At 41.4% G+C, this 24,439-nt stretch overlaps 1 protein-coding gene across 1 annotated transcript in view; it reads right to left on the bottom strand.

The window, feature by feature from the left end:
- The window catches only part of CPXM2 (carboxypeptidase X, M14 family member 2), a 138,693-nt gene that overhangs the window by 67,491 nt on the left and 46,763 nt on the right, over positions 1 to 24,439 (bottom strand). The window contains exons 3-4 of the mRNA XM_060241456.1: positions 14,500 to 14,609; positions 10,120 to 10,259 (exon numbers count right to left, since the gene is read on the bottom strand). Coding sequence (XP_060097439.1) covers positions 10,120 to 10,259; positions 14,500 to 14,609 — 250 coding nt within the window. The remainder of the gene's footprint in view (positions 1 to 10,119; positions 10,260 to 14,499; positions 14,610 to 24,439) is intronic.

The raw sequence follows: 24,439 nt of genomic DNA, 5'->3' as shown, positions 1-24,439 counted from the left end.
CAGAGCGTTCTCGGTAACAGCCCCCACTTTGTGGAATGCCCTCCCCGAGAACATCAGGGACCTGCGGGACCTGCCACAGTTCCGCAGGGCCTGTAAGACCGAACTTTTCAAACTTGCCTTTAATGGTTAGGGGGAGATGGCTATTAACTTCAGCATCGACAATCTCACTGAATTAATATAATGAAAAACAGAAGTTTGCCATCTCAGATTTTTAATATATATCAAAATGTTTTTATAGATCTAATTTTAATATGTTTGCTAATGTTTTTAAACTGTTGTTAGCCACCCTAAGCCTGTTGAGGGAGGGCAGAATATAAATCTAATAAATAAATAAATCACTGGGAACATCATGGTGACAGCTCCCATACTTAGTGGGACCCTTCCTGTCCTCCCCACCGTCCCCCACCCCCGACAAACCTCAGAGCCATGCCACACAACAGGCAGATAAGCCTGCCAGATTGAGCCAGGCTGAGAGAGAAAGCTGCACCCAAGAATGATGTCAGAAGATCAACAATGGCTGAAGGTATCAAGATGGCCAACAGAAGAGCTGGGAGAGGAGAATGTTTGTGCCTGAAACGTCAGAGCTTTGGTGGCTGAGGAAAATTTGTGGGCAATACCTGTTTACTGAGTATTATGGCTATTATGTTCTAAATGATTAAAGGGCTGGAACACTTTCCACATGAAAAAAGGTTAAAACGCTTGGGGCTCTTTAGCTTGGAGAAATGTCGACTGCAGGGTGACATGATAGAGGTTTACAAGATTATGCATGGGATGGAGAAAGTAGAGAAAGAAGTACTTTTCTCCCTTTCTCACAATACAAGAACTCGTGGGCATTCGATGAAATTGCTGAGCAGACAGGTTAAAATGGATAAAAGGAAGTACTTCTTCACCCAAAGGGTGATTAACATGTGGAATTCACTGCCACAGGAGGTGGTGGCGGCCACAAGCATAGCCAGCTTCAAGAGGGGTTTAGATAAAAATATGGAGCAGAGGTCCATCCGTGGCTATTAGCCACAATGTGTGTATATATATAAAAAAATTTGCCACTGTGTGACACAGAGTGTTGGACTGGATGGGCCATTGGCCTGATCTAACATGGCTTCTCTTATGTTCTTAAATAATAAAGTGTTTATTGCATTTAGAAAAAACCTTACCCAGGAGTATCAGATGGCCTGATCCGTCCCCCCGAGGGCTTCTATGCAGCCCACTATGGTCTACTTCCTTCTCCCTCTCTTCTGTTTCTGTCATCACCATTTTTATTTTTCTCTGTGAGATTGAGCAAAGTAGCCACTCCTCGCTCTTTCCCTCTTATCCTTCCCTCTTCCCCAAGGGAGAGGGAGAAAGGAAGAGTCTCAGCCAGTAGAGGACCTTGGCTCTGTAGCTCTGCTGTGTGGTTGAGAGAGCCTGGCACAGCTATTTTTTATTTTTCATTTTTATATCCTGACCTCCCCAAATGGACTTAGGGCAACTAGAGCTCTCTCAATCAAAGCTAGAGCTGTGTCAGGTTCTCTCATTCATTCAGCAGAGCAACAGAGTCAAGCTCCTCCATTGGCTGCAGATCCTCTCCTTTCTTGGGGAGGAGAGAGATGTTGCTTTCCTCTGCCTCAATCCCAGAGGAGAAATATAAAAAGCACCTTTAAGGCCAACATTATTTTATTCATGGTAAGTAAGAGTTTTTTGCCTTGCCCCCCCTCTGCTGTTAAGCTGGTTTTGTCAGGGCTTTCCTGGGTACAACTGGGTTCCCTCCTCCTTTTCATTCATGCCCTCATGACCCAGTCTTTCTCAATTGGAAAGCAATGTGAACTGTTTAGATGAGGAATAACAAGAAGCTAGTGAGACTAGGGATTTTGAATTTAGGCTTCCGAGACAGTAGGCTGATACTGATTGCTGGCTCTCTGTACTTGAACTACCTCATAAGACTTGCAGTTAGTTTTTCTGGGGAAGACTATAGCTTTGTAAATAAACTCATAGCCCTCAGTCTGTGTCATGGTGCCTTCACATGTTCTTGACCAGCACATGAAGCTGCTTATGTACAAAAGCTTACACCATCCAGCCATTTCATGTTTTCTGCTGGATCCTAGGGCACAGATCATTGATCATGTGATTTCTGTAATGAATGGCAATAAATCAGAAGTAGGTTTGCAACTTACAGATATACACCTGAACAACACCTGAACAGCATACTCAAAATTGCTACAGCATTGTATCCAGTTTTGATGCAATAATTCAGAGCAAGTTGTGTCAGTTAGACCTCAGATTCAGTGGGAGCTCACAGGAGTGCAGGTCCTGAACCTTTCTGAGAGTTCCACCTTCTGAGGGTTCTACCTCCTTGTCCATTGAATAGTTGGTGCAGCTGCATAACAATCCCTGGATGAGCTCCACCACATATTTTTCTACAAAATGACCCCTGGTGTCAGTTATCAGAGACTGTTAAATAACCAAATATTGCAAGAGTGCTAATGTTTTAAACATGTTTAAGAGTTTGGGTTTTTTTTTAAAAAAATCCTTTGTGTTTGTCTGTGCCCTTTATAAAGTTACATCTCTGCTACCTAGCATTACATTACGACACACATGGCCCTGCCTGACAAGGTCTCATTTATGTCAGATCCATCCCTCATAAAAAATCAGTTCAACACCTCTGAACTAACCACTCATGTTGAATACATATTTATATACAATTTGGATAAAAACTAGTTCTCTCTCCAAGGTTAGTTTAGTTGGATCACAAACATAAGACAACTATAACAGAACAGTTCTACTCCCATTTAAGTAGCTAAATAAGTAACCGGGTTCACAAAATTACTAGCTTCCCCAGGTTCTAATGTGGCACTTCAAAGGAAATTAACAGTCAACATGAAAGAATTGTTGGCATAGAATTGTTATGAAAATCAAGACTTCAGAATTCAAGTGGAACTAAATACTTAATGTGGCCAACTTTGCCTGAATCAGTCCTTCACATGTATAATTGCATTAATATACCTCTAGAGCAAAAAAGCAAAAGCACCATGCAGACAGGACCACTTAGGGTCGTTCTTAGCTTGCTCATAATGGCAGAGTAGGTTGTGATGAACAATAAGAGTGTTAATTAAACTGCCTGCCAATCTTTTTTTTAAAGGTTTTTCTCAGGAAACAAACATGGAGAAATATATCATCATAAGGGAAAGCCATAATAAATATAGATTGAAAAAACTGCACAACTTTAAACTCAATCAAATAAGACTATTTCAATTTCTTCATTGTCATGTTTAAAGCTGTGTAATTCCCCAGTAGTCATTACTTTGTCTTCTTGATGTTCAGCTGAAATTCTGGTTTGGCACTTTCTGCTTTAATCTTCATCAGTAGTCATTTCTAGTCTTCACTATTTTCTCCCAGTAATGTGGTGTCATCTGCATATCTCAAATTGTTAATGTTCCTTCCACTAATTTTAGTCCATTATAATTCTAAACAGTTTGAGTCCAGCCTTATTAGATGAACATCTCCATTTGTATCAACTCCCTTTATTGCCAAGATCTCTCAGAAGATCGTTATTAAGTCTAGTCTAGACAATCCAGTTATCACAGAGAGATTTCTGTTTTCATGTGGCTTTGTATTCATTTAAAAATCAATGTGATTTGATATGTTGAGTAGGAAGTTTGCCACTGGAGGAATCTCTCAAGAATTCCAGATTATTTTTCTTGTTCTTTTTAGCCTGTAGCAGTTAGAATGTTTGTATCATGATCTCAAGATTGAGGCTTTAGGTATCTGTTGATCATAAAGTTCTCATTCCATACTAAACATGTGAAAGACTTGACAGTTGTGTATCTGTTATTCACCTTCATAATAATAGCTTGTACAACTTCCTTCAGATATTTAGCAATTACTTATGGGATATTGAAACTCTGAAGCTCAGGGAAGACACACTGCAGTAATAAATATTTTATCTTGTGCAATGCATATCATTATTTGCAATGATCAACATTCATAGCAAGCCATGGCTGAGATTCACCCCAATGCCACTTTTGTGGGCTATGGGTATGAGTGAATGCAGAGAAAGACCATGGGTCTGCTGCCAACCACATTGTGTAAGGCTGGCATCATATGGAATAGGGCTGTGGGCAGTCCCAAGGCTTTACTGGCCTGCCCCTTCTTCTATTTAAATCCCAACTGCTGGGACTTCTTCCCAATCTTTTGTTCATGGCTCTCCCTCCCACCCTGCCTGGTTTGGTTGTTATAGATTTATTTACTGTTTTTGTTATACTTACTGTCACAGCTTTGCCATTTTGGGCATTGGGATGAATCCTTTGACTGGGGAGGTGGTGCCTGTGTGCCTGTATTCCATGTTCTTGGAACTCACTCAAGGGGTCTTGGGCTGGAACCAATTCAAGCCCATGCCCAGCTTAAGGACAGCGGTGGAACCATGTAGCAGCTGGTGCCCGCATGGGACTTGGGGTTTGCCACTTCTCAGTTTCATCCCCAGCAGACAGACTGTGGTGTGAGGGTTATCAGGTAGCAGGAGGATCACCTGATTTCTGATCCATCCTCATACTGCTCCAAAGCTCCTCTGATGTACTCAGGGCTTTTTTTGAGCAGGAACACAGTTCCAGCTGGCTTGGCAATAGGCAGTGTGGCCTAATTTGCAAATAAGTTCCTGCTGGGCTTTTCTACAAAAAAAAGGCTGTGTGTGAAACAATGGTGATATCTGGGGGAGTGGCATAATATGCAAATGAGTTTCTGCTGGGCTTTTTCTACCAAAAAAAGCCCTGGATGTACTCAATAAAGTTGTGGCCTCTTTGTGTTTCCCTTTGTTCCCTGAGCCTGCAAGCACTTTGGCCAAGCATTACATCACCAGCTGGGAATGTGGTAAGCTTTCTCATGCAAACCAAGTCTTAGAGTCATATTATAAGCAGGGCTTTTTTTGAGCAGGAACACACAGGAATGCAGTTCTGGCTGGCTTGGCATCAGGGGCCTAATATGCAAATGAGCTTCTGCTGGGCTTTTTCTACAAAAAAGCCCTATGCTAAATAATGGTGATGTCAGGAGGTGTGGCCTAATATGAAAATGAGTTCCTGCTGAGCTTTTTCTACAAAAAAAGGTTCATTATAAATGATACTATTGGTGAGGCACAGAAGACAAATGTTCCTTTAACTGCCTTGCTTGCCCTCATCTAAACATCTGTGAAGTAATATACCATGGATAGTCTTTGAGAAATTTACATTTCTCTTTAGAGAAATTCACCTTCAAACACATACATAAAATATATTTGGATATAATTTGAATTAACCACATCCAGATTTTCTGAGCAACACTAAAATCCAAACACTTTTCCAAGTCAGTTCAGTATGCCGAACAATATGTTTCTAAATTCATGAATATATCATATATATCAATTTACTCCTTTAAAATTCTTTAAAGTGATTAAATTGTCAAACAATCTCTCAAAGGATCATATTTTCTTAACAATCTTTGCAAAACATGCTAGATTTAAAAATACTGAATCACAAAAGCAACTTGTACTCTCCCATAATAAGACCATTCTAATATGCTCAACAAATGTACTTATTCCTAAAAGCTCACAGTCTTGCATACTTTCACAATGGAACAAAAAGGATATAAAAGTAATGAAATAAACTAATACATATTAGTGAGAAACTATGTATAATATTATATGTACATGTATTTATTTAATAAAATTTATAGCCTGACTTTCTTCTGTCAGGGCAGTGTACACAGGTCTTCTATCTAGGCACAGACCAAACCCAGTCCTCTTTTGCTTCAGTAAGATTGGAGCATCCTTTATTTATTGCTATATTTCATTTAGTTCATGTTTATCCTGGTGTTTCTCCCAAGAGTCAGGGCAGCATATGTCATTTCCCACCTAAATTTTATCTCCATCAGTCTAGGAACCAACTTTGTGAGATACCATGAGCTTTTAAAAAATATGTGTTCCCATATGAATTGTATATGATCTTTTACTCTGATATATTGGAGTACTTTATGCCCTGATATCTCTATTAAAATGCTACTGCATACAGAGGACAAACACTATTGATCAAATTGCAGCATGGCTTTAAAAATTCTCTCAATGAGAAATATCAAGGAAGCCTTTATCTTTCAAGTAGTCTTGCTCTAGTCAGGATAAATAACAATTTGCACTGATATGACAGATCTTAACAACTCTGCATGACAGTGAACAGCAACAGCTGCTGTTGAGAAAGTGTTAGAATAAAATATCAAGACAGTTCCCTTGTCTTTGTTTTCATTTCCTTGCTATAATGCAAGGTCCTTTCAAATCAATGGCACAAGCAACCTTTATACTAACCTTTTCTTGGGATAGCAAACAACCATGGTTTGTCAGGAAGATCTGTGTCATGCTGGCAAATGCTAACTATGTCCACCTGGACCTTATTCACAAAGTCACATTCAAATAGAAAGCTATGAACAGCTTATCAGAGAATGGAGTAACTCCATTCTACTAAGGCTGAAGTGGAGTTCTGCCATAACTGGGCAGGCATCTTGGTTTCCACCTGGAGAAAAGCATTTATGGAGGCCCAGAATCTGCTGTTTTCTGTGGTTCTAGGATTGATTCAGAAATATATGAAACATACTGCAACACAGCTGGGGTCATCCAACTTCATCTAGCCTGGAGGATGGCCTCCTACGTTTACCCAGCCAGTCCAGCCATCTGGATCAATGCTGTGGTGACATCAAAGCTAGACCTCTGCTCTTAAGGTCACCTCCAGTTGATACATAATGTTGTAGCTTTGGCTATTATCAGCAACTGGTTTAAGATGCAAATTGCATCCAGTCACTCCACAGGCTGCCCATTAGGTATGATGTTCTATTCAAGGTACTAGATATCACAGACTAAAGACCTACATGCGTATGAACTTTTACTCTTGGGCCTTCGTATCTGTAGGACCACTTCTCCCCTTTTGCTCTGCCAAAGATAAGCTTTGCTTATCTAATCAGGGCCTTGGAAATGGGCAAGATCAAAAACTGTCTGTATATGTGCATTCTCATTGAGGCCTCCACCTTGTGGACTATAGCCCTGTGTACAGGACATATTATCAGTTTGCTGTACGTATTATCCTGTGATCACTGCATTGTTTTCTACTGATTTTTTTATTATATCTGCATTCTGTATCCTATCTAATAGTCCTTATTTCAAATTTCTGTAATCTTTTGACAGCATTCCCCATGATGTTCTGATGGGTAAACTAGAGGGCTGTGAACTGAACTCTAGGATAGTTAGGTGTTTAGGGAACTGATTGTCAATGACATTTCATCTGAATGGAGGGAGGTGTCCAAAGAGTAGTTGGCAATGACATTTCATCAGAATGGAGAGAGGTGTCCAAAGAGTAGTTGTCAATGGCATTTCATCTGAATGGGGGGAGGTGTCCAAAGAGTAGTTGTCAATGGCATTTCATCTGAATGGCTGGAGGTGTTCAAAGAGTAGTTGTCAATGGCATTTTATCTGAATGGAGAGAGCTGTCCAGTGGGTTGCCACAGGGTTTGGTTCTGGAACTGGGACTTTTCAATACTTTTATCCATGATCTGGATGATAGTGTGGAGGGGCTACTCATTAAATTCACAGAGGACACCAAATTGGGAGGAATAGTGAACACACCAGAAGATAGAGATGGAATTCAATGAGACACTGGAGAAGTGGTGGAAGTGAACAAGATTCAATTTAACAAGGATAAGTGCCAAATTCTACTTCTGGGTAACAAAAATGAAGAACCTGCATACTGGATAGGGGATACATTTCTAGGTAGCACTGTGTGTGAACAAGATCTTGGGGGGGTGTATGGGTGGACTGTAAGTAAAATATGAGCAGCCAATGTCATGCAGTGACAAAAAGAGCTAACATAATCTTGGGGTGTATCAACAGAGGCATAACATCCAAATAACATGCATTGGTCAGGCCACACCTGGAGTATTGTGTGCAGTTCTGGAGGCCTCACTTGAAGAAAATGTGGACAGAATGGAGTGGGTGATGATGATCAGGGGCCTGGAGACCAAGGCCTCAGAGGAAAAGCTAAGGAACTTGAGAATGTTCAGTCTGGAGAACAGGAGGTTGGGGGATGGACTGTCAGAAGAGGACAGGGAGTTGTTTCTGTTGGCAGCAGATGAAAGAACTCACAATAATGGGTTTAAATTAAGGATGAGAAGGTACTGGCTGGATATTAGGAAAAACATTTTTACAGTAGTTTTTCAAGTGAGGGAGGTGATGAGCTCACCATCACTGGCAGTTTATAAGCAGTGACTGGACAAACACTTGTCAGGGATGCTCTAGGCTGATCCTGCACTGAGGACGGGGTTGTACTAGATGGCCTGAATGATCCCTTCCAACTCTGTGATGGTGTGCTCTTCAGCTGTATTGCAAGCCTGGTTTACCACTAAGCTAACAGAGAAGCTTTTCAGTCAACTGAATTCTAATTCATGCAGTCAGTTGGGTCCCTACTCATATGTTCACTCTCTGACATGCTGCTGACTCCTACTCTATCACTGGAAGCTGTTAACAGCTGGATGGCTGTAATAGAAGGACTGCAGCCTTCTTTCCTCTCAGGCCCCTTAGAACAGCAATGGCAGCAGAAAAGAGAATGAAAAATTACCAGGGAGGGAAAAGATTGAGTAATGGAACCCATGTTCCGTTCACTTTACAACTGGTTATTATTATTTATTATTATTTATTGCATTTGATGAATTGCCCTATATCAGCCAGTGCCAGGCTCTGGGTGATGTACAACATTAAAAAAATAAAAAAAAGGTAAAGGTAGTCCCCTGTGCAAGCACCTGTTGTTTTCGACTCTGGGGTGACATTGCATCATGACATTTTCACGGCAGTCTTTTTTACAGGGTGGTTTGCCATTGCCTTCCCCAGTCGTCTACACTTTCCCCCCAGCAAGCTGGGTACTCATTTTACCGACCTTGGAAGGATGGAAGGCTGAGTCAACCCTGAGCCGGCTACCTGAATCCAGCTTCTGCTGGGATCGAACTGAAGTCATGAGCGGACTGCAGTACTGCAGCTTTACCACTCTGTGCCACGGGGCTGCGTATAAAAATACATATATATAAAATCAGTTACATTAAAAAATGGTTGATCCATTCAGTGGTGAATCAATTAATGGTTGATCCATTCAGTGGTGAAACATTGCTTGCAACACAGCTGAAGAATATGTGAAGAGATTTTTTTTTTTTTGCACATAATCTCTCTCAGACATGACATTGGTAAACAATGGGAGCATGTTAATATGAAAGGAATCCAAAGAAGTAACAAAGGTTTTCACCAACAATAGCTAACCACATAGATAAGCTTCCATGCAATCCAAGATCACAGTGACAACCAAACATACTGCCAGGATAATGTATTGCCAAGCAGTTGAAAGCTCTGCTGGCTGTCAATATAACTCAATTTGGTCTCCTCAGTAATCCCTTTTGGCCCCTGTAAAGATGATTCCTGGACTCATGGGGCCCATGTGGAAGGCTGCTGAGAGGAGGGGGGATTGGGTGAAACTGTTCCTCCTCTGTCTTCTGTGAAATTATCAGTAAAAGAGAGGAGGGGGCAATTTTGCTCAATTCTCACTCATCAACATCTCCCTTCCCCAACCTGCATGATTTTTGTACACAACTCTTGACAACATCTCTCTGAAGGTCAAAAGGGACTGGTGAATCCATGCATATTGTTTTGATGGTTGGTTGGATTCAACTCAATGTCTTCAAAGATAGAGCCATTCATCAGTCCAAAGTGAATGAAAGAAAGGAATCTGTAAAGCTCTGTAAATGCTGTCCTAAGAAAAGCTGAACCTTTCTAAGTCAACTGACTTCAATAGAGTTAGAAGAGTGTAATTCTACTCTCTAGTTCCCAGCTTAAAGCATCTATTAACATACATATCTGTGCTTTTATATGTCAAAATACTGAAAGCTCAGGTTGATAGTCACCTATACATGAGAGCAAGTAGCACTGATTGTCAGAGGTTTAAAAAACTTATTTCAATGGTATTTTGTAAGCAACATTTAATCATGTTATATTTAGTTATTTCAGTGTTTTCTTCCTGTGCTCTTATTCTGTTCTCTGTATTAACAGCATACAACTTTAATTGAAATGTTCCTTAGAAAGTCAGAAATGAATATACTTACAACCAGAGAGAATTTCTTCCCTGTGTGATGACGCCTGTAAACTTTGTTAGCCTCCGAGCATCTACTTCAATCCACTGGTATGGATCATTCCGTCCTGCACACCAAGCACCATCATAAAAATCATTCTCATTAACACCTGCCTGAAAAGAAGGCACAGCCATCTTTATAAATCTGAACTGAGACACATTTTATGGAAACATAAACAGAACATGAAGTTAGGGTTCAGTCTAGTTACTCCTTATATTTGGCTATCAAGCATAACCCCAGCGGTTAGTGATAAACAGTTTCCTCAAGATTGAAAACAAGGTGAAACAGCTCACATAAATGAGGTGACACAGAATAGGAAATGAGAATAGAATTGTACAAGCTAAGGCAATGTTTTTGGAATTTTACTCAGTGGGTCATAAGAGAAATGGAATGAATACCATGTTAAAGCATAAATACATGGCCATAATATTCTGAATCTGAATCAAGTTCTATTCTCTTGCTTATATATTTCTGAGGTAACTTAGTGGTGTAATGATTTACAATAAAACAACTATAAAACATACTGTCTTAAAATATACACTCACAAACAGTCAATTGTTAATCAGTTAAAGGCCAGGCATCTGCAGAATGGGAAAAAACAGAAAAAAAAACCCAACTCAAAATTTGATTGTAAAAGTTTTCAGATAGCCCTAAAGTTAGTCAAGCTGCTGTGGAGACAGAGTTCCACAGAGGTGGCACCACCACTGAAAAGACTTTGTCTCTGATAGCTGTCTACCTAATCTCTCAAGGTAAAAAGGCACATATAGTAGGATTTTCATTGGTAACCTAAATTAATAAGCAGGTAAGAGGGGATGGTTCTTCAGTATAGGATATACTCAACAGTTACCATCCCCCTAAGTGGTTGCGAAATCATTTCAACACACACTGAAACTGGGATTTGCACAATCATACCAAGAAATGAGTCAGGCCCTGAAGTCCTATAACAGGTGTTGTTCAGTTAAATGAATACATTGTATTTAAAATTAAATATGAGCACCTACAATGCCACTAGGGTTGCCAGTTCTTGCCTGGCTGCTGGTGGGGAGCACCATAGAGTTTTTTACCAAAATGCTAGAGCATCGCTGTGCAATGTGATTATATTATTTCTGGGTGATGTCATTGTGCCAGGCTTGTTGGGCACTGATGGAGCTCTTTGGGGGAAGGACTCCCCCATTGCTCAATCCTGTGCCAGTGGGTTGGAGGCTCTGAATTTGGGGGAAAACCCACCCCCAGCGGAAGGTTGGGAATTCTAAATACCACAGAAACTAACATTTATTGTATGACGCCAAGGACCATTACAACCAAAATACACAAGAAAAGAAATATCTAAAAAAGTAATGAACAGTAAATAAAAATGAGTTTAGAACTCATAAAACACATCGACCAAGATGTACATAGATAAATTAAATAACTTTCAAGAACAGCTTTAGCCTACATTTTCTTTTCTTAGTAATCTGCTTAGAACTAATAAGAAGCAGTATGATGTAGATAGATATTTTCTTAGCCACCAAAGCAAAATGTGCCATTCTATAGTAGAAAAACTGACCAGAGTCTGAGAGAAGAAAAAGTAATTTCTCTTCCACTGTGAAACGATCTGAGACTTTCAAAATCTCAGCAAGAAATTTGCTTCTAAGCTTTATATAATGAAGGCAAAAATACAATGGGGAAAATCACAGAGACTAAAGAGCAGGCAGTCCCTTATTAATCGCTGCTCCTCTACATAATTTGAAAGGATTCTGAAATCTCCCTATTTGTTTGATAATTACAGATTTAAGAGTGACAAATTGAATGATAGGATAAAACACAGGATGTGTGAACCTGTCACCAGCCCATAGTTAACCACCATCAAACAAAATTGACAAGGGGTACAGTATTGCACATCATAAGCGCACAAGAATGGTCCTCCAAAAAGCTAGAAAAATGACACAGGAAAGCATTCACAACGCTTGAGCTGTGGATCTGTTTGTCCCAAACCAGATTTGAATAGCTATCAAAGAAAGTCCAAACTGTCCTCCTTCATAGCTGTAAACACATAAATTCTCTCCAATTCTACTTGTAGTTGCAATGACCTCAGCTGACCAAAAATTTATGTAGGAGCCAGTTTCAGAGACTTTTTCAACAGCTGATTCACTGAAGAGCAATATCTTCATAATCTGCAAATTCTAGAATACCATGCCCTATGGAAATTGACCAGAGAGGTCCATTGTAAGTGTTTTGTTATAAATTTGCATTGGTGTTCTGTCATAAATTTGCTTTTCCTCAAATTGAACTTTGCATATTGTGAGGATATTGCTCTTCAGTGAAATCAGCTGTTGAAAAAGATTCTGAATTTGACTCCCATACTGATTGCTGGTCAGCTGAGGTCACCCTGTCTCCATCACAATCCTGACCCAGACATGGTACTCCCACAGCTGCTGTTCACTTTTTAAAAATTGTGATAGATGAAATCAAAGATCTGCAGTCCCATCTAATCTGGCCCCTTAAATCTGGTTACTAAAAATGACAGCGAACAACTCAAGAAAGTTTGAAGATGCGGAACACTATTGATTTTAGACCAAAATGGTCTTATGGGAAACTTCTGAAAAATGGCAAAACTGCACATTGACATAAACTGTCAGTGTTAATCATGATGTGCCATATAAATGGCTGATCTGAATGATGGGATTACTCCCTGTCCCCCTGTAGGAGCGCAACTCCAGTTTTACCAGGCATGTCTATTACTGATAAAGTTGTATCAGAAAAACAGGTAGTGTTTGAACAGGGACAGGCAGACAGATAAACTCAAATGATTAACTACTTCTCTGAGCTTTGGAACTCAAGCGTCAGTTATTGACCTGTTCCTGAGAGATTGGAATCAAAAGTGTATTTATGCTGAAAACTGATTAAAAGAGAAGCTTAAGGTTCATGAAAAAAATTGAAGAGGCCATGGTAGTCCAAACCAATTGAAGTACAGAAATGGAAGAAAGTAGCTAGAACATCAGAGCTCTGGTTATTTTTATGGAAGGTATATGTGGAACATTGTTTTAAGACCCAGGATTTTGTTGTATACTGCTTCCAACAAATATCATTTGTGCAAGAGAGGAATAAACCAAGATGCCAGAAATAATTAATATGGCATGCCCTATCAAAACCAAGAAGATTGATATTTGTATTTATTATTTGGAGAGTTTTATTGTTTTCTATGTGATCATTTTGAGAAAAGAAAAGAAACCAGTTTAAATTTATGGGGTGGGCACTTTATTACCAGGTGTCTCCTGATCTGTCTCAAAATAATCTGTATGGATCAACTAGTAGAATTTTAGAACGTGATTATTTGCAAAAGGTGATTTATGCAAGTAATACTGTGAACAAATAGACAATTTATTATTTTAGGTTGTCTGGGCTGATGGAGAAAATTGCAGAGAAACAAAACATGACAGGATGGCCTTTGCATTGTATTACTTCAATCTGTGGCTTCGCAGAAACTCAGGCATAAGGGAGCTGTTGTCACACAAATTACTTGTCACTTATGGTGATTCCCTGTTCCTCCTGCAACCATGACACTACTGATCATACACTGTTGCCTCTTCCGCAACAGGCTATTCACTGCTTCTTGGTGTTTCCCAAGTCACTATGAGCCCCTTCATGAGGATGGAATAAACATTATGGCAATCAAGTTCCAGATTTGCTATATGCAACAGACTTTTATTTGGAGCTGCTTCTTTTGGATTAACCCCACCCATGTGGAAGCTACCTAAAATGCTCATTAACTTTAAGATTACTTAATGTGGATCACCTTATTTTTTCAATAGAGACACATTCCAGTTCCCCAGAATTATCTACCTCTTGTCATTTTTTTATCCCATGACAAAAGGGAACAGTACACGTGACACAATGCTTCTAAAGAGCACCATGTAATCTGCCTCAATTGTCAATAAGAAAGGCAGGCTAAAACGCTAAATAAATAAATTTTATTGTGGATTAAGAATACCTGGAATGTGCATGAACATCCTTTACATCAGTGCTGACAATTGCTTAATGAAATACTTAAATCACTTTGCCTGTCCACAGTGTAGAGACTTCCTATTTTTCGTTCAGTCAAAAAATTCACCACTCATCAGCTCTTTCTCACTCCACTGTGCATATCACTTTCCTTGCTTTAAAGGATCCCATGGAAATTTGACTTTTGGACAATAGTTTTGGCGCATCCAAATAAATTAAATGAAACAACATTTTAATGTAAAAATGTCCCATTTGTTTAAACTAGCACTGAGAGTGTGGTCAAAAAGTTACACGCATCTCCTGATGTAATTTGCAAAACAATCTATTCAAAAGTCAATATTCTATCCCACAAAGAAAGAACAGTGATGTTACCTGAATATTCAGCCGAGCTCTGTGGGCCCCAAGGCCATATCGTTTTATTGTAGAGGCATGGAGCTGGAAGTCACTAATCTTTAATGTTTCAAGACCAAGGGGAGGACAGCCTGGAAAACAAAGTTTTATATATTTGACAACACCATAGAAGAAAGCATCTGAATAATTTCTGTTACTTGTTTCTCAGCTGGTTTCTGGAAATAGGGGCAATTAAAGCAGGGTGAATCTTCCTATGATGCAATAGGCAGCAGTTTCCACAGGGAGGCCCATCATCCTGCCTCTAATTCTGTTGTGTGCCATTAAAAAGAGAAATACAGTTTCTCATGTGTTGGTTTTCAGTAAAAAGACCAAAATTCAAGTCCACTTGCATCTTAAAGACCAACAAGATTTCCACTGTATAAGCTTTCAAGACGCAAAACTCCCTTTGTCAGACACACGAAAAAGACTTTCAGAGAACAGTGGGGCATTTTGTTTTATGCATGAAAGATATCTCCAAGCACATGATGCTGTTTGGTTGGTAAAGGATTTGGAGTCCTACAACCAGGGCTTTTTTTGTAGCAGGAACTTCTTTGCATATTAGGCCACATGCCCCTGATGTAGCCAATCATCCAAGAGCTTACAGGGCTCTTAGTGCAGGGCCTACTTTAAGCTCCAGGAGGATTGGCTACATCAGGGGTGTGTGGCCTAATATGCAAAGTAGTTCCTGCTACCAAAAAACCCCCTGCCTATAACAAAACATTAATGGAATCTCTATGCACCCCTACCCCATCTCTCTGTGCAAATACAAAGCAAATATATACTTGTGTCCACATTTAACTGCATATCCACTCTTCTCTCTCCCTTCTCTCTCACCACCATATTCAATAAAATATATTTAACATTTATGACACTGATACTTCCCAAAGATAGTGAAAAGATCCACAAAATTTGGGAAATTTATAGTCCAATCCTATGGAAAGCATGGTGGCCTTGGCAGCTTCATCCTTCCATGGAGTAGTGAAATGGAGCTGAAGGCACTTCTGTTAAGACTCAAGGAAGTGGAAAGGAGCCAGAAGTCCCAAGGAAGCATGGGGGGAGGAGCAGAAAACACAGGAAAGGAAGTGAACCAAGGAGAAAAAGCCATTCTGTGTCCATATTTGCAATAAAGAGTTACTGAAAAGTCACAGAGTCTCTGGTGTTAATCTGACACAAAGGTTTCTTCTCCTGATATCCACTTTTTGTCAAGTAGTGACCTGGTTGAAAGACAGAGTGGAATGGATCCAGTGTGGAAGTGTCATCCAGGAATCCCTGTAGCTGAGTTGCCACCACCCACTCTATAATCTTACCCAAAAAGGGAAGGTTTGATACTGGCCAATAGTTCGCCAATATGGCTGGATCTGCAGATGGCTTTTTCAAGAGGGGATGGACCACAGCCTCTTTAAGAGGTGTGGGAAAGATCCCTTCTACCAGGGATCTGTTGACAATACCCTGTAGTGGCTCACGTAACAGCGCCTGGCTAGCTTTTATAAGCCAGGACGGGCATGGGTCCAACCCACAGGTCATAGGGCGTACAGCAAAAAGGATCCTATTGACTTCCTCCAGGCTGAGTGGATTGAAGGAATCTAGAATTGGACCAGAAGACGCGCTCGGTGCCACAAGTTCTTTCACTGTATCAATTATGGTGGGGAGGTCACGTCAGAATGACAAGACTTTATCTGCCAAAAAACTTGCAAAAGCCTCACAGCCAATTTCCAATTCTCTAACGTTTGGTTTACCTTGCGGTAAAATTGTTAATGATCAAATTATACTAAACAATTGTGCTGGGCACAAGGTCGCAGACACAATCCGGGACACAAAGTAAGCCTTCTTTGTGGCTTGGACTGCCATCTCATAGGTCCACATAAATGACCTATAAGATGTTCTCGTAGCTTCATCGCGAGTACGTCGCCATTGTCTCTCTAGTCATCTCAGTCACCGTTTCATTGATCACAGCTCTGGGGTATACCATGGAGCGGATTGTGAACAAGGATGGAGAGGACATTGGGGAGCGATCTCATAAATGGCTGTGGAAAGCTGGCTATTCCAGATCTTCACCAGCTCATCAAATGAGTCACAAGAGGGCCAGGGATCCTGTAAAGCCATTTGAAGCCACAGAGGGTCCATCTGCCTTCGCAGGCAAGCTAGAAATTGCTCATCACCTAAAAGGGGTAGGGGTGGTGTATCCACATGGGCCCTCAGGGCATAGTGGTCAGACCATGGCACTGCCTTGGCAGAAATCTGATCCACTGCAACTCCCACTGCAAAGATCAGGTCTAACGTGTGTCCGGCCCGATGTGTGGGCACTGTTATATATTGGGAGAGTCCCAGTGCTGCCATGGAAGACACTAGGTCCATCACCCGACTGGAAGTCACATCCTCAGCATGGACATTGAAGTCACCCAGGACTATAAGCCAAGGATGCTCCAATGCCCAGCCTGCTACAGCCTCCATCAGGGATGGTAAGGCACTGGCCAGTGCGTTAGGCCGACGGTACACCAGCCAGATTGCCAACCTCTCCCCAACATCCCACATCAGGCCAGCACACTCTATGCTCACGATCCTTCGTGATGGAAGCACCCTGAAGGAGCAATCCTCCCATATGAAAAAAGCCACCCCTCCCGCTAGTCTGAGCCGGGTGAAGAACAGAGAACCCAGACGGGGCTACTTGGGAGAGAGCAACCGTCTCCCCAACCCACACCCAGGTCTCCATCACGCAAACCAGGTCCATGTCCTGCCTGATTAAAAAATCCTGCAGGACTGAGGTTTTATTATTTAAGGACCTGGGATTGCACAATACCAGGGACAGAGGCGAGTGCTCCCACTTGGCCGCCATACCCACTATCATTGGGATGGGACACAGGCTGGAATGGGAGTGAGCCCTCTTGTGTCTCAGTCTACTTCCATTCCAATTTTGCCTGTTCCCACTGCTGTACCATAAAAAGGGTTCCAGAGGAGATCCGGGAAATTACAGGCCAGTCAGTCTGACTTCAATACCGGGAAAGTTGGTAGAAACCATTATCAAGGACAGAATGAGTAGGCACATTGATGAACACATGTTATTGAGGAAGACTCAGCATGGGTTCTGTAAGGGAAGATCTTGCCTCACTAACCTGTTACATTTCTTTGAGGGGGTGAACAAACATGTGGACAAAGGAGACACAATAGATGCTTTTTACCTTGACTTCCAGAAAGCTTTTGATAAAGTTCCTCATCAAAGGCTCCTTAGTAAGCTCGAGAGTCATGGACCATTTTCACACACAGCTTACCTCGCAGTCACAATCCTGTTCCCTTCGCAGCGTCTGGTTGGATTTCCCACCATCTGTGCCGAAGTTACAGGAACTGCTGAAGCTTTTGCGTAGCAAACGTAAACCACTAAAACCCAGTTTACGTTTGCTACGCAAAAGCCGTAGCACTTCCTGTAACTCCGGCGCAGATGGTGGGAAATCCGACAGACGCTGCGGAGGGAACAGGATTGTGACTGCGAGGTAAGCTGTGTGTGAAAACGGTAATGGAGTAAAAGGACAGGTCCTCTTTTGGATCAAAAACTGGCTAATTAATAGGAAGCAGAGAGTGAGTATAAATGGGCACTCTTCGCAGTGGAGGACGGTAAGCAGTGAGGTGCCGCAGGGCTCAGTACTGGGTCCCATGCTCTTTAACTTGTTCATTAATGATTTGGAGTTGAGAGTAAGCAATGAAGTGGCAAAGTTTGCAGATGACACTAAATTGTTCAAGGTGGTGAGAACCAGAGAGGATTATGAGGCACTCCAAAGGGATCTGTTGAGGCTGGGTGAGTGGGCGTTAACGTGGCAGATGAGATTCAATGTGGCCAAGTGCAAAGTAATGCACATTGGGGCCAAGAATCCCAGCTACCAATACAAGTTGATGGGGTGTGAACTGGCAGAGACTGACTAAGAGAGAGATAGATAACTCACTGGTAGATAACTCGTGGTAGATAACTCACTGAAAATGTCAAGACAGTGTGCGATTGCAATAAAAAAGGCCAACGCCATGCTGGGAATTATTAGGAAGGGAACTGAAAACAAATCAGCCAGTATCATAATGCCTCTGTATAAATCGATGGTGCGGTCTCATTTAGAATACTGTGTACAATTCTGGTCATCACACATCAAAAAAGATATTATAGCATTGGAAAAAGTGCAGAAAAGGGCAACTAGAATGATTAAAGGTTTGGAACACTTTCCCTATGATTAAAGGTTTGGAACACTTTCCCTATGAAGAAAGGTTAAAACGCTTGGGGCTCTTTAGCTTGAAGAAACATCGACTGCGGGGTGACATGATAGAGGTTACAAGATTATGCATGGGATGGAGAAAGTAGAGAAAGATGTACTTTCTCCCTTTCTCACAATACAAGAACTCGTGGGCATTCAATGAAATTGCTGAGCAGTCAGGTTAAAATGGATAGTACTTCTTCACCCAAAGGATGATTAACATGTGGAATTCACTGCCACAGGAGGTGGTGGTGGCTACAAGCATAGCCAGCTTCAAGAGGGGGTTAGATAAAAATATGGAGCAGAGGTCCATCAGTGGTTATTAGCCACTGTGTGTGTGTGTGTGTGTATATATATATATATATATATATATATATATATATATATATATATATATATATATATGTGCCACTGTGTGACACAGAGTGTTGGACTGGATGGGCCATTGGCCTGATCCAACATGGCTTCTCTTATGTTTTTATGTTCATCTTTGACATCCCTCACAAAAAGGAACCAAAATAGCAGGAATTGGGCCATTACCTATGAAGTATTTGCAAGGATTGTTGGGTTTTTTTGCAAAGCCTTGTTACTCCACCATGTCCTACCTACCAATATTGATACAGTAAGTGAACTGGAGGCCCCTTCGCTGCCTTTGGATTCAGTCTTTGATAACTTCAACCTGCTCTGCCTGCAGATGTTGACAGGATCCTGGGTGCTGTCAGATCAACCACGTGCCTCTTTGATCCATGTCCCTCATGGCTGGTAAAAGCAGATGACAAGAGGGGAAGGGACCTGTTGATGGATATTCTCAACTTTTCCCTGGAAACAGGTGCTTATCCAGAAGGTCTTAAGGAGCCCATGGTTGTCAGTCACAAATGTATAGAGAAGAATCACATGAGTTACACTGGTGTTTAGAAGACACCATTGCCTAGAGGTATGAGCTGGGTTGTCACCAGTACACTGATGACACCCAGCTTCATCTGCTGATGGGTGGCCAGTCCAACTCTACCCCAGAAGATCTGTCTTCAGCATTGCAAGCTGTGGCGGGGTGGCTCAGGCTGAGTAGACTGAAATTAAATCTGACGAAGACGGAGGTCCTGTACCTGAGCTGTTGCGCTTTTGGGACCGGAGGTCCGCTTACCGGCCTTCGATGGAGCGCAGCCAAGTCAGCTTTTTACCATCTGCGGATGGCAAGGCAGTTGGTCTCCTTTCTCAAACGCGACAATTTGGCAATGCTACGGTCCATGCATTGATCCATGCTACGGTCACCTCAAGACTGGATTACTTAATGCCCTCTACATGGGGCTGCCCTTGTCCCAAATCCGGGGACTCCAGCTAGTACAGAATGCTGCAGCCAGGCTTTTAATGGGAGTTCCTCTACAGGAGCACATTTAACCTGTGCTGAAAGCGCTGCATTGGCTACAGATAGTGTACTGGATTCGTTCAAGGTGCTGGTTATTACCTTTAAAGCCCTAAACGGCCAAGATCCTACCTCAGGGACCGCCTTTCCCTGCATATGCCCCAGCGAGCACTTCGGTCCAGGTCTCAAAACCTGTTGACAGTTCCCAGCATCAGAGAAGTGAGGCACAAATAAACAAGAGCCAGGGCCTTTTCCATTGCTGCCCCTATCTGATGGAATGAGCTGCCAGAAGAGATCAGGGCCCTGCGAGAGCTTCCAGAGTTCTGCAGGGCCTGCAAAACAGCACTCTTCTGCCATGCATTTTCATAATGACAACACCTGCCCATGGATTGGCCCATAAAAACATCACCGACAGTCTACCTCTCCATGCTATCGTGATCCTAGAACCTCTTAGAATGGCTAACCACCATTCAGATCACTCTCTGAAACCATGACACCAGCACAAGTAGATGTTTTTAGAAATTGTTTTTATTGTTGTTTCATTTTATTTGGTCACACAAATGTGACTGTGTGACCTCTAATCTGTGAGCCGCCCTGAGCCTGCCTCAGCGGGGAGGGCGGGATATAAATCAAATAAATAAATCATATACTCATTAGAATAAACCACCAAATATCAATTTCCTCAGTACTCTTTGATACAGTCCTTGATACACATTCAAAATGAGCCTTCTTTAAATCAGGTAATGTGTTGGATTTGGATCTTACATATACGATTGGCATTGGGCTAGTCAAGTCTTTGAGAAAGTATAAGAGAATAGAAATCCTATGTACCCAAATTCATAAACACAACATGACTAGTTACATTCAAATGCCTTTGTCAGTCTCTAGCCTAGCCAATTACTCAGCAGGCTGTTAGATTGCATCTGAATGTGTCAATTTTTATGATTATATTCTTCACACGGTTACACACTCTGAAGAGAAACCAGAGTATCACATGATTATTCTTTCTCACCATTTCCACCTCCTTCCACCACCCATCTGTGCAGCAGTCTCCAATGTTTAAAAGGGCACAATGTAAAATAATTTTTAAAAGATTGGTTTGACATTTCTGAACAGAGACTTACTAATTAATCTTGCCATTAATTATTTTGTTTAATAGAGCCTTGAATTCCAAAAGACATCCCACAACAGTGCATTGCTAATGAGATATACACCACAAATTCAAATACTCAGCATTACAGTTCCCAGTATGATGCTTAGATTTCCCTCCTCTTCGATTGTTTTAACAAGGCCACTTTTTTGCAAGGTAGCAGCTGGTTAATTATTTTTATTAATTACATTTGTACTATTGAAATCAGCCTGTTATGTGGCTTTGAAATGTTATTGTTTGTAGATGTGCTGAAGATATCACCTGGATAGTCCAAGCTAGGCCAATATAGTCAGATCTGGGAATCTAAGCAGGATCAGTCTTGGTTAGAATTTGGATGGGGGAGCACCAAGGAAGTCCAGGGTCACAACACAGAGACAGGCAATAGCAAACAACTTCTGAAAATGTCTTGCCTTGAAAATCCTACAGAGACATCATAAATCAGCTCTGACTTGACCCCCCCCCCCCAAAAAAAAGTTCTATTGACTTTTTGTGTATCAATCTTGACTGCTCTATGATCGCAACAAATATAAGTATTTAATATTAGTCTCTGTAGAGGATTTTTTAAATTTAAAAATCATTTATAGAATAATTCCCATAATATTATCCTCAAATTGACTAAATGATAGTAATCTGAAGTTTCCTAATGATAAAGGCTGTAGTACTTCTACTAGCACAGAAAGTGGCAGCATCAGGGGCGTTATGGATAAATTGTTTTGAAATTCATGGGGTTTTTTTTTTGCAGGTTTCTGTTATTCATCGTCTTTCATAGAGACTCAGCTTGGCAAAGTAATAGAAATGACAAATTCGTCTTTGTGGCTCAGCGAAATTTATCCTCTTTTTGACCATCATAATTACTGTTCAACTAAATTTGCCTATATTAAACTCAGTATTAGTACAGCTTTATAGCGAGACTGACGACTTGATCTTTGACACTTGATACCACTGACCTTTCACAGTGTTAGATAAAAACATAAAACCAGGGTGACAAATCTAATATTAGTCATTTCAAATAAGTATCCACAAGGAGTAGGGTTGCCAGCCTCCAGGTGGGGCCTGAAGACCTCCTGTTTTTACAGCTGATCTCCAGCTGGCAGAGATCAGCTCTCCTGGACAAAATGGCTGCTGTGAAGGGTGGACTCTACGGCATTGTACCGTGCTGAGGCTCCTCCCCTCCCCTCCCCAAACCCCACCCTCTCCTGGATCCACCCCCAAAGTATCCAGGTATTTTCCAACGCAGACCTGGCAACCCTAGCAAGGAACTATAGTATTATGTATTATTTTTTACTGGAATCAGGAGTCATATACAGAACTTTTAATGTACAGAATTAAATCTTCTGTTCATAAGCCTGATGAAAGTGCCATTTTGAATGTGTTGATATTCTGGCCTTCTTTTGTCTTCCAAGATTTAGAACTATGCCACAATCTTATGGATTTTGCCAAATAAAGAATGGATTCAATGGGATTGAAAGAGGGGGTGAACAACACGAGAGACAATGAGATGAAAACCCACTGAGCTTCTGTAAGTGTTTAAAACGGTGGTTACCATTACTGCCACATGTAGTTCTCTTTCATTGCCCCCACCATCTGCAAGAGCCTGGAGGAGCAATACATGCAGTGATATTTCCCCAAGAAGAAGGGGGGTCTATTTCATTGTGTTATCACTGCAAGCCATGCTCAATGAAGTTTCAGCTTAATCAGGAACAGTATCCAAAAAGCCCACTGACAAATGAAGTCTCTTCCTACTTCTCCTTTCTTCCACCAGTAAAAGACCAGGGATGCCTAACCTTGCTAGAAACAGCCAATGCATTTTCACAGAAATTTCAGAGCAATTTCAATGTTTATATAAACATAGAAGGAGAAAAACAAAATGAGAGGTGTAAAATACAGTTTCAAAAAAAAATTCCAGCTGGACAACATTTGATGGACTTATTAATATTGTACAGCTGACAAAAAAATCTGTTATTTCCCTGACTTTTTTGTTTTAGAGTAGAGGAGATTTGGTCAATCAAAGGATGCCACTTTCCCCCACTTTGCGAGGTTAAAGCAAATGGCAACATTTCCCCCCAGAATCAGATGGGGTTGCATTTGGTCCTATGGACAGTGAGCAACAACTCTTTCCTCATTTGGTGGAAGGCCTGTTCCAATGCAGTCTTGGACCAATTATGCCCACTTTGGGCAGTGAATTAATGAAAGTGGATCCCATCCTTACTAGAGAATGCATGCCTTAAGAAATGCAGTTTCCTGGGCTCTAGTGAGAAAAGGTATAACAGAATATTGGCCTTTTCTAGTCACAAACAAAATGACAAGGAAAAAAAACACAAGGTGATCAGTCCCTATTACAGGTATAAACCATGTTTGTTTTCTAACCAGTACTACAGCATGTGTTCAAACAAGAAAGGAAGCAAAAGTAAAGCACATCCTGTCTAATAGCTATGTTTTAAAATTATTTCCCTCAAACAAGGCATCCTGGTAGCTTGGTCCATTGTCACATCTAAAGACAAAAAACATTCCTGATACTCCATCTTTAGCTTGGAATCAGACAGGGTGTAAGGCCAATGGGTGCACTGTCTCAACAGACTACAGCACTGATTCATTATTCCTAAATTGTTGGGTTTTGTTTTGGTGAGAAATAGGCTTTCAAACCGGGTGTTTAAATGGGGGGGGGGAGCACGGGAGCTCTCTTTGCCGTCTCTCCTTCTGGCGGGGAGAAGGCAAAGGTGGGTGATCTGCCTCCCCCCCCCCCACCATTTAGGAAAGGTCCCCTGTGCAAGCACCAGTCATTTTTTACTTTGGGGTGATGCTGCTTTTACAAGGTTTTTACAGCAGACCTTTTACGGGGTGGTTTGCCATTGCCTTCCCCGGTCATTACAGTTTCCCCCCACCAAGCTAGGTACTCATTTTACCGACCTCGGAAGGTTGGAAGGCTGAGTCAACAATTGCTGGCGCAATTATATCATTTGGAGTGGGCTCCCGCAGGGAAGCAGATGTGCGCTTGCGACAAATCAGCTACAATGGAGCGTTCAGACATAGAAAGTACACACAGGAGTCGTCGGAAGCATTATTGGTCCGGATTTAATGTACTATCAAAAAAGTCTGCGGCCCAGTCATGGCAATGCAGGACATGAACGAGCCAATGACCATTGCCAGATGCTAGTGTTTGGAAAACTGCATAAAATCCGACAT

This window comes from Heteronotia binoei, chromosome 6, assembly GCF_032191835.1.
Source record: "Heteronotia binoei isolate CCM8104 ecotype False Entrance Well chromosome 6, APGP_CSIRO_Hbin_v1, whole genome shotgun sequence".
NCBI lineage: Eukaryota > Metazoa > Chordata > Lepidosauria > Squamata > Gekkonidae > Heteronotia > Heteronotia binoei.
The sequence above is the reverse complement of the archived record's forward strand: the minus strand, read 5'-3'. Positions and strand labels throughout refer to the sequence as shown.